This window comes from Cricetulus griseus, chromosome X, assembly GCF_003668045.3.
Source record: "Cricetulus griseus strain 17A/GY chromosome X, alternate assembly CriGri-PICRH-1.0, whole genome shotgun sequence".
Taxonomy (NCBI): domain Eukaryota; kingdom Metazoa; phylum Chordata; class Mammalia; order Rodentia; family Cricetidae; genus Cricetulus; species Cricetulus griseus.
In genome coordinates, this window is record NC_048604.1 from 69,805,609 (window position 1) to 69,816,814 (window position 11,206).

The following is an 11,206-nucleotide window of genomic DNA, read 5'->3' on the forward strand; positions in this document are numbered from 1 at the left end:
CCAACACTGATCATCGAGTCCACTGAACATCAGCTAGCTTTTCCTGCAGATCTAATATCACTCACATAGCCCTTGGACTTTACAGAATTCTTTCACAACATTCTGATAATAGGGAAATCACCATACATCTTTCTAGTAACACCAACCTATCAGGCAACCACCACTCTGGCCTACTCTCAAATACGATTCTTTTTCAGATAATGTGTAGGGGACAACTCCTGAGAAGACTGGGATAATCTTTAAACTAGCACAGATATAGGCTCCCTCCTCGCCTCTGGCCTCCACTCCAGTCCTTCCCACAGAGGGGGTGGAAAGGACCCAAGCAAGTGCTGGCACCAGAGCCTTCCTAGTGTGGGATGCCTGGCCTCTTTTTGGATCTGTTCTCTGGCCCTTGAAGTTTACTTACCTAAAATCACATAGACTGGAATCCACTGTAAAACGGAGAGTGTTCGGAGGCCTTCCTGCAGGTCTAGTCGGGAGAAAAAGGCCATGGTCTCAGTGCTGCTCCACTGTGGCAAGAAGCCCAACCAGAAGCCCCAAGCCACTGAGATGCAGCTGATGTCAGATGCTTTGCTTTAATCTCTTATTATCAGGACTGCTTAGCTGCTGAGCTTTTGTCAGACTTGACCTAACCTTTCCTCCAGTTTTCCTGACTCCCTGCTCCGCCCCAACTTCCTACACGAGTAAGGTTGCACATTAGACTGATACATTTCCTTTCTGTACATGAAACACTGATTTTGATGAGGCAGCAGTGACCTTAGGTAGATTTAGCTGTTGGATGGCTTCTAAGTAGTTGAGGAGAAAAGAATGGCTTTGTTCACCTTACCTAGAAACTCTGCAAAGCAGCCTGCTGATAGGACCTGCTTCAGAAAAGGGACCTAGAAGCCACATTTGTTTCTGCTCTAGTGGCCAACCTGGCTCCTTCAGCTGACAGCTACCCAGCCCAATAGAGCTGTTTTTCAGCATGCATATCTGCACTTCCTCAGTTCCTCTTTGTGCATCTGTTTTCAGGGATTCCAAATCAGTAGCCAGGCACCATACAGCAAAGCAGGAAAAACACTGCTTGAAGTCCCAGTGCCACCATACCCCATGCCCCCTTTTGAGAATTCATGTTGGAAGGCAGTAGAGTGGGTAGAATCACAGACTTCAGAGCAAGACGATAGGAGTTCAGATCTGAGCCCAGACACAAGTTAGTTACTCCCCATGCCTTGGTTTACCCATCTGTAAAATGAAGACAATGAGAATGCCTGCCTCACAATGTTATTGTGAGGATTAAATGAGTGAATGATCATGACCTACTCAACACAAGGCTTTTCCTTCTAATTAATGGCTGTTTGTTTCTGGTTAAGGGTCATCTTCTGCCTACTGGTCTTTGCAAAATCAAAGATGATTCCAAGGTCCAGACCTCAGAATTTTTTTTTTCTGTCATTATCTATTGAATGATATTGCTTGTAAGTCACTGTGGTTATGTACTGGGAGTTCAGTGAGGAAGAAGACAGACATAATTTCCGACTTCAATAAGCTTAGGGTCTAACAGAAGAGACAGACATTAAAAAATTCTCAAAAATGTGTATATACTTGGATTTGGAAAAGATCAATATTCCCTGTGTAAGGCCCTGAATACAGAAGGTGGTCAAAAATTCCCGCTGAGTGTAACTGAAAGTTACAAACAAAAACTGATGTCAAATGTCCCACAAGTGTGAGAGTACTGATCCATCTGCCCTGCCTAGGGGAATGTGCAAGCTGTCACTGCCGGTCTGACTAATGTGACCCTTCAGAGGTGAGCTTAGGGATGCTTTCTGCTAAGCTAGGAGTGCTTTCATTGTCGGTATACCTGGAAGCCCCCCTGATATAGCAGCCCTTTCTTTCTTTTCTTCCTCCTGAGCTATCTGGGGTTCAAGCTGCTTGGAGCTTCCTGGTCACACCAAGGGAAGACCGTGTCTATTGAGAATTTCCAGGGGAGGAGAGAGAGGTAAGGGAGGAAAGCCTGGCTCTCTTGGGGAAAGCAGATGTGAAGGGGCCTGGAGAGCCCATGACAGACAAGACCCACACCATGAAGAGCTCTGAGGCTCTTACTGATCATGTCTTTGCTCCTCTCCACTTTTAGATGGGGCTATGGAGGAAATTTAGGAAAGTCTCAAGGTCACACATAGAATCAGAACAAGGGCAGGACCAGACTGTCTCCCATCTCTGTGTCCCTAACTTATAGCTCAGGGCCACCCAGCACAGGGTAAACTTTACTCAAGTAAATGCTGCTGGAACCAATGAGGGAGGTTAGAACTTCTGGTCTCCAAGGAGGTAAAAGTATCTCAATCATGGCCACACAGCTAAGAGCCTTCTCTTCCATCTTCTTTGACTTCCCTGGTGGTCCTAAACTATTTACTGGTGATATATAGACTCCTATTCATTCACCACCCTACTCTTGACTCAGAATACATGTTGTTGAAACCCAGGGAAATACCAAGCATATAGTACATATGACCTTAATTAAAACGTACTGTATAAACGTAGCATGGTATCTCTAATGATGTAGTAGTAGCAAGTATACCTTGGCGGTAACCAACATCTCTCTAATTGGACTTAAGACCAATTCAACATGAGGGAAACTATGTCTGATACTGGAAACCTTGCCACCTATTCAGTGCTAGTGAAGTCATGGCTATTGGAGGTGAATCTACAACCTCCACTTTACTAAACCAGCACAATCCCTAAGTACATTCTAGACATGTTGCCTGACACCCACAGTTAAGTGTAGTCTTCACCCCTCATCAAGGAAACTTCTCTTTGCAACAGACAAGAGACCATTACACAAAATCACAACCAATCAAAATGTAGAGTTGTGGAGCTCATTCCTAATGGATACATGTACAAAATTCTCCCACACCTAAGGCTTAGGGAACACTGTGGAAGAGGGTGTGGAAAGATTGTAAGAGCCAGAGAATCATGGAGTTTGCTGTGAGATTGTGTCTCTTAATTTCAGAAGCTCTACCCATAAAGTCTCTCCAACATGACTGCCTAAACATGAGTGGAACGACACCAATGCACACGCCAAAATGGACAGGGGAAAGCCCAAGAGGCCTCAACCCTACACAGAACTACAGGCAACCAAGGAAAGCTTGGAGTCGGAAAGGTGCCCCCCCCCCCCCGGGGGAAACCAATTAGTTGTCTAGGGTCAAATGGTCAGCCCTGAAAACATACATACAAGTAACATTATATGGACTAAGCAGGTTATATTTAGGAATATGTATGTACATACATACATACATATATACATATATGCATGCAATAAGAAATAATGAAAAAGAGGTCATGGATTTGAAAGAGAGCCAGAGATGTATATGGGAAGCTTTGGAGAGAGGAAAAAGAGAAATGATGTTGTTATATTATAATCTCAAAAATAAAAAATTAAAATGTGTTCAATAAAGGGATTATGTATATACTCCCTGTGTCTTAGTTTTTTCATTTGGTAGAAGATATTAATCACACATAGCTGGGTGTGATGGCACATGCCTGTAATCCCAGAACTTGGGCAGGAGAATTAGGAGCTCAAGGTCATCTTTGACTACATAGTGAGACTGAGGCCATCCTGGGACAGGTAAGACTTTGTCTCAAAAAACAAAACAATAACCAAACAACTAAACAGAAAAGATTGCTTGCATTTATTTGCCTTGAGGATTTGTTGTGCGATCTGGAAAGCCCCTTAGATGGTGTCTTGAGCCCAAAATTGTTCTGTGGTACTGGAATTTGGCAGGGAGGAGTGGCATGTGCAGGGGGATCTAATAGGCTTGGATGTGAAGAGCCTGGCTTCTTAGAGTATAGAGAGATCTTACACAAAAGTGCAGAGATTTGCTGCCATGTAGGGAGCAGTTGCCTCTGAGAGAAGCTTCAGGCTTAGGGAACAGGAGAAAAGAGAAGCCTGGAAGGTGGATAAGCAGAGCTGTTCCTCACGAGTCCCTTTGTGTCTGAGGTCCCTGGGTCTAGAGTATAGTAAAGGAGGCTCAGGAGGGGTGGTTGAATAAGGGATCTGAGAGGGCAAAGGGCAGCCTAGATGGGGTTCTCAGGATCCCTGGAGGCATGAGTCACTGGGTCACTTATTACAGCAGGCCAGCACAGTGGCTTCTAGGGCCTGGTTTAGGCAATAAAACATTCCTGTTGCCTGAGACTGAGTAGTCATCCAGGATCAAGAGCTTTCCGGATGAACTTGCTATGACCTGGGGCAAAGAAGAACAAAGAGTCCTTCCAGCTTCTGTTCTTCCCCTTGTTTCCAGTACTTCAGGGGCTGGCTGTCCACTGGCCTCCACACTACCTTTAGAGGGATTTCGGTCAAAGACTGTTCTTACAAAATGAAAACCAAAGCAAGCAGATAGCAGCACCCAGAAAGCTGGGTCAGGAGAATTGTGAGTTTGAGGCCACATAGTGAATCCCAGGCCAGCCTGGCCTATCTAATGTGATCCTGTCACACACAAAAAATAAGAGAATAAAAACAAAACAAACAACAAAACCACTCTTACTGTATCTCTAGCCTATTTCAAACTTTCGAAGATGCTGTTGCCTTGGAGATCAACTCCAAGCCCCAGAGACTGGGTTTGGACCCCTTTTTACAGTCATTTCTGTCCTTAAACGTCTCATTAGCCAAGTTTGGTGATACATGCCTGTGATCTCAGCATTCAGAAGGCTGAGGCAGGAGGATCACTGCAAGGTCTAGGCTATCCTGGACTACATAAGGAGACCCTGGCTTTTATTTTTGTAAGGGTTTATTTTCCGTACTACATATAGCCCTGTTCTTCAATGTGCCCTAAGCTAGGCCTCTTTTTGTCCATGGAAGTCTCAGATCAGCCTGAGTCCTATCTATCTTTCAAGGTTCAGTGAAAATGTTATTCCCTGAGAAAACTGGGCTCTCTGAGTCTCTAAGGCATTTTTAGGAGAGCACATACCAAAAGTTAGGCTGTGTGTCTTAGACCCCATGTCAACATCCAGGGCCTAGTGGCACACTTGGTAGACAATAAGCTCTCAGCACATGTAATTTGAGTAGCTAGTATGCTCACAGGGCTCAGAGTACAAGAGGGCATTCAATAGAAACTCCCTTCTCACTCCTGCTCAGCAGCATCCCTATCATCCTTCCCCCTTCAGTGCTACTTTCTCCATATATAAGCTAATCAGGCCATTTGATTAACTGAATAAAATTCTGTAAGCAATCCAAATGTTCAAAATCTGGGGATGGCTACATAACAATGTATACTAACATTATAGAGTATCCTGTGGTAAGGCAAGAAAATGACCTCAAAGTGCACTGCTGTATTATTTACTCAGCTTTCAAAAAGAAGGTAGCGTGAGCTCCATTTAGTGGGAAAGCAGTCTCCCCAGAACAGGCTGCAATATGCTCATTAGTCTGCCAGCTATGGAGATGACTGCAGCTTTAAGGTAAAGAGATTCTGAGTTTTCTTTTATGCAAAGTTGTTTGAATATGAAAAGAACGAGGCTGGATTATTGTGAATCTTCCTGATGAAGCAGTGTGATTCATGATAGGACTCATTCATTCCCTGATCCATTCAGCAAATGTTTGAATACTTGCTTTCTCAGTAGGGAGAAGACAGAAACAATGGTGAGCTTTTTAGAATGAGGACAAGTCGGTTATGGGGACACAAGAAGCCTTAATGGAGAGAGGACTGGGAATGAACGAGTTCATTTCAAGGCTGTCAAGTTCTTGTTCTGGTTGTACGGCAGGAGAAGTGGTGGTGCACATGACAGGAGACAGGCCTGGAAATCAGGTGGAATGGTCGGGGCAGGTAACAGTCATAGGCTGAAATAATCTGGTACACAGAAGGCAGGGTGGAAGACATAGGCCAGGAAATGAAAGGGGACATTAATTAAAGCTGGCAAAGAAGTCTCAAAAATATTTCTCAATTCTTTGGGGCCAGAGCCAGGAGCCAGAGCCTAGGGCAGCAGATGCTGAACGTCCCCTTTCCTCCTCTGTAGGATGCATGCACTCATAGGCAGTGTGTGATGTTTGTTGTTCTCTATGGCCTGGTAGATGAAGGAGGCTTTGACTGGCTTACAAAATATGCAGGAGTCCCAGACTGAGGGGCTGCCATAGAATGCTTACAAGCTTTCCGTTAAGCAAAGATCAGCCAGGGCTGGACATACAGAGGGTATGTCAGAATAGGCAAGGGGCAAGAATACATTTCCATGTAGGTTGAGGAATGAGGACATGGTAAAAAGGCTGTGTGTGTGTGTGTGTGTGTGTGTGTGTGTGTGTGTGTGTGTGTGTGTGTGTGTGTGTACACGCACGAGCACGTATGTAGGAATTTTCCAGTGAGTAGATGTCAGATGTGTCCCTGAGAGATTCAACAAACAAAACTGATCGAATTGTTGCCTGAAACATGAACAGAGAGAAGTTTGCTACTGGGATATATTCTCTGCCTTCACATGTCTTACTTGCTGGGTGCTTCCTGGAGACAGTGCAGCCCACTGGAAGTTCTTCTGGAATCAACTGACCTGGAATCCAGGCTCCTTAGAGCTAAGTTATCTTTGGACACTCATTTATTTGAGCCTCATCTTTTCATCTACATACTCAGGCTCTGGTAATATGTTACTTGGGCAGTTTTAGGGATTAGAAATGCTCTGTACAAATCCCCTAGTACATAGTAGGTGCTTATTATAAGCAGGCATTAGCATTATTGCTATTACCACACTGGAGGAGGGTGACCTAAGACACTGCTCAGTTTTACTGTCATTGAGGGATGTTACCAGTTGGGACAAAGAATGAGAAAGCTAAGATTTTGTTCATTATTCTTTCCCATTTGTCAAAGGCAGCCTTAGAGCTAGGTATGTGAAACTCAGTTCTCAGATTCCACTACCTACATCTCCCTTGGCAGTTATTTTGGCACACAAAGAAAATCATGCCACAAACCTTTTGTCTGCTGCTGATCTACAGAACAGCTTGAGAAAACATTGATGGTGTGACTCTGGGCATCATCCCACCTCATCTCTATGTATCTCTGAATGATCCAAACTCCCCTTTCAAAACCTGTACAATCTGGGCCTGGTGGCACAATGCCCATAGTTCCAGCCCTCTAGAGGATCTCTTGAGTCTGTGGATTTGAGAACAGCCTGGGATACAGAGTAAGACCTAGACTTTTAACAAAAGTATCATAGCCCAAAATGAACAACTCCTTGTATCATAAAATCTCAGTGTTGCACCTACAGGTTCAGGAGGACGGAGGTATGGAGGAAGGTCAATAATGAGTTGGGGGAATCACCCTTGAAGCTGTCTGATAGCAAATGAAACTTCATTATATCCTCTCATTCACTATTTTGTAAATACTTACATAATTTCAAATTGAAAGTTTCTTTTAAGCAAATGATGCTGTCAAGCACTGGATTAAAAACAAAGGATCATTTGCTTTCATGTGTTTGCTTCTGTTGCTTCTCACTCCAGTCTGTGGGGTAAGTAGGGTTGTGTCTCTGAGGGGCTAAGGCAGTGACAAGCTGGGGCTAGAGCTCAAATATCCCTGCTATGGAACCAGAGTGAACTGCCTTGCTTAAGGCCAGCTAGGCTGTGCAGTGGGTAGAAAGGAATCTGGGAAAACACTGTGCAGGTGTTGGAGAGTGCTGTTTTGCAAGGAGACCGTGGTAACAATGCACCATTGCTGTAGGATGACCCACTAGGATGGGTGGTAACAGGCCAACTGTGCCAAAGAGCCAACCGGAGGCCAGAAGGAAGTGGAGGCTCTTTTGGAGTTCAGATGCCGTTGAACTAACTTTAGTTCTAAAAGTCCCTTTTTTTCCCCCAAGTTGCTTTAAATGACAAAAGTGAACATTTTGCTTTGGGTGACAGATTCCCAAAAATTGAAACTAACCCAGAACACTTATATTTCCGGTTTTAAATTATTCCTTTAGCCTCCTGCTCTGTATATCTCAAGATGGTCTTGAGAGGAGCAAAAGTGGAAAGGACATTTCAGTGTGGAATGCCTTGAAAGGAAGCATTACTTACTCCACACTGGTGATAACACACACATCTGGAATCCAGTGCTCCGGGGAGGCATGAATTTAAGGCCACTCAAGAATAAAAAAATTTGGAAAAAAGATGAATGTAAACTCCTCCTTGCACCGTCTTTTTCTTGCCTTATCTTCCTTGTGGTGATATATTATTTATGATTTATTAAAGCTTGCCTGAGGATTCAGAAAGCAAAACCAGCCTCAAGCTATAGAGATCAGGTGGTGGTGGCACTTGCCTGTAATCCCGACTCAGAAAGGCAGATGATCTGAGTCCAAGACCACCCTGGGCTACCAGGGAGTGAATCAGAACTCATACCTTTAATCCCAGGATTTGATAGGCATAAAAGGTAGAGGCATTCAGTCTAAGGACTTTCTTCAGCCATGCTGAGGAGAGGCAGCAAGCACGCTGAGGCTTGGTGGAGAGCTCATGGATCAGGCCTTTCAGCCTGAGGTAGAGGAAAGAGCTAGTGGCTGGCTGTTTTGCTTTTCTGATCTTCAGCTTGAAGCTTGAACTCCGCTATCTGTCTGTGGGGCTTTTATTTTTTGTGCTACACTTCCTCCCTCAGCACCTCTGTTTTCCTTTCTTTTGACAATGTTATGTAGCCTAGGCTGGCTTCAACTGGCTATGTCACTAAGGCTAGCCTTAAATTCCTGATCCTCCTGCCTCCACTTCCAAGTGTTGGAATTGTCCTTGTGTATCAACACACTGGACTTTGTTTCTTTTTTTTTCAGTCAGGATCTCATTATGTAGTTCAGGCTGGCTTTGCACTTGAAATCCTTCTATCTGAGCCTCCTCTGTGTTGGGATTATAGGTGTGTACAGTGCACTGGCCCACCATTTGCAGACATAACTGCCCTTTATGTGAGAGCCACAGAAGGCAAATGCTTTCATTCAACTTAGGCATTTGCATGCTTTGCTTCACTGTGTGACAGTGACAAGCCACTGATTCATCTCTCTGAGGCAGTTTCTGACACTGGAGAATGGAGATATATCTTGCCTGACAGGATATGAGAACAAAAACAAAAACAGCATATGTATGAGTGCAGAAATGTAGGCACACACACACACACACACACACACACACACGATAAGCAGAACTGAGAAGCAGTATTGCTACCTGTCAAGTGCATCAAGAAGCCCTAGTTCCTGGAATTCACCCAAACCAGCTGCCTCCGGGACCCTGGAAGGCCTTGCTCTGGTGGGAGTAGAGAAGGTGGTGCTTTTTTGGTTTCTGAGCAGTGAAGCATCAGGCACAGAGTGCTGAGGAGAATGGAGGAAGATGGGTTGCTCACCACCTCCCTCTGGCTTGAGCTGAGGGAGTAGAGGCAGGAAACTGGCACAACCTTTTCTTTGCTGAGTCAACTAAGAAGGAGTCTATAGACTTCCAGTGGTGTTTAAGTGGCAGGTTTACTTTTAAGGATGCTCCCACCAGGAAGCTGCCCAAAGACAGGGGACTAAAAGCATAAGGAACCCAAAAGCACAGGCTTAGTCCATCCTGCTCTGTATGTAGCATGGGGGCAGTATTGCTGCCTTTGCAAGGCATTTGTGTTAATAGTGGAGAAAGTGCCTCACACTAACGGCCTGTTACCTGCCCATTTGCTTTCCCTTCCTACTGGACAGACCAGTCATGGCCCTGATACCAACACAAAACCCTTATTCTCCAGCTGCCTGACTTTTTTGTTGGTTTTTGCACTTATTTATTGATTTTTATTAATTTATTTTTTATATTCCAATCCCAGTTCCCCCCTCCTCTCTTCCTGCTCTCCCCACTCCCCCTCCTCCCATCTGCCCCTCAGAAAAGGTAAGCCCCCCCAGGAAGTCTATTAAGTCTGTCCCATCATCTCGTTGAGGCAGGGCCAAGGCACCTCTCCAACCCCCCACACCCCTGTGTCTAGGCTGGCAGTTGCCTGACTTTATTACAGTAGTTGCCATGATTCACTTAATCATCTCAGACCTAGGAGACAACATCTACACCAACCGAAAAAAGACACTTTTGGGTTTTACTGCACGAACTCACACAGGTTCCACTTGTCAAAGCCAGGATTAGAACCCACTTTGGTGGTCTGCCTCTTAGGTTTTCATGTGTATGGAGGCTTAATGAAGTTAGAGTTTACAAAAAGTACAATCTCATAAAGACTCAGACCAAGGTGTAACTCAAATTGCCTAGTTTGTAAATAAATAAAGGTCAGGGTGGGGTTCTAAGGGCAGAGGACAAACCTGTGGCTAGAGGTAGCCTGGCAACAACTGGAGGAGGGCTGAGAACACTGCTTCTAGCTCTGTAGGAAATTTCATCCATGTTCTACCAGTTTCAGGATCCTCTGTGTGAGGGGGAGATGGATCCTTTATTAGGAAGTATACAAATATATTATTGGTAGCCTTCTTGCTGTCACCACCCACGAAACAACCTCCTCCTCAGCACCTGACAGCCCTCCACTTCCCACCCCATAAACAAGAGGGAATTGAGTCTCTGCAAAGCCTTCTCCTTAGCTAGACTGCAGGAGCTGGAATAGGAGGGCTGAGTCATCTTCCTCTTCAAAGGAGACCAAAGTGGACTGGAGCCACAGAACAAAAGGATGTTCTCTAAGTGATCATAGGCTGCTCTTAGAGGGTACCAACCCCTCTATCCTACTTCCAGCATCATGGGTGCCATTCCTCTCCTCCACATCTACTTATTAATCAGTAGGAATGTACTAAACAGCCAGCTAACAGAGGCATCCATTCCCACCGTACCAGGTATGGAGCCAGCCACATAGACAAGGAGGTCCAATGTGGCTGGAACTGGCTGCCTTTCACCTTAAGGCTTAGGCTAAGGTTCTCAGGAGGGTACAGGATGAATCTTCAGAGCATCCTCTCTGGAGCTCTCATTTCTTGTGGTCAGTGCAAGAACTAGTTGGTAGGAATTTTGTAACAGAGGCTTTTTATTTATTTAGAGACAGAGTTTCATGCAGCTAAGACTGGCCTCACTCATTATATAGTTAAGGATGGCCTTGGACTTCTGAGCCTTCTCTTTCTACTTCCCAAGTGTTAAGATTATTGGTATGAGCCAACATACTCATGAGACTAATTTTTTAAGGGTCCCTTTACCCACAGCTCTAATTTCTGAGCTGCCTTGTAGCAGAGGCACTTTTCTGCCATCTCTTCATGTATAGCGTTATTCCAGAGCTGGGTGCTGCTCACAGGGCTCATACCATGCCTATAGGGAAGGAGA

The 11,206-nt window shown here is 44.9% G+C and overlaps 1 protein-coding gene across 2 annotated transcripts in view; it reads right to left on the reverse strand.

Moving 5' to 3' along the window:
• Dgat2l6 (diacylglycerol O-acyltransferase 2 like 6) overlaps positions 1-10,756 on the reverse strand; it is a 32,918-nt gene extending 22,162 nt beyond the window's left edge. The window contains exons 1-2 of one of the 2 annotated variants that reach the window (XM_027431717.2): positions 10,216-10,756; positions 407-469 (exon numbers count right to left, since the gene is read on the reverse strand). In XM_027431717.2, coding sequence (XP_027287518.1) covers positions 407-469; positions 10,216-10,294 — 142 coding nt within the window. In that variant the 5' untranslated portion in view covers positions 10,295-10,756. Of the gene's footprint in view, positions 1-406; positions 3,185-10,215 lie in introns of those variants that run through there. The other variant, XM_027431718.2, reaches the window with a different exon arrangement.
• Between the last annotated feature and the right edge of the window lie 450 nt (positions 10,757-11,206).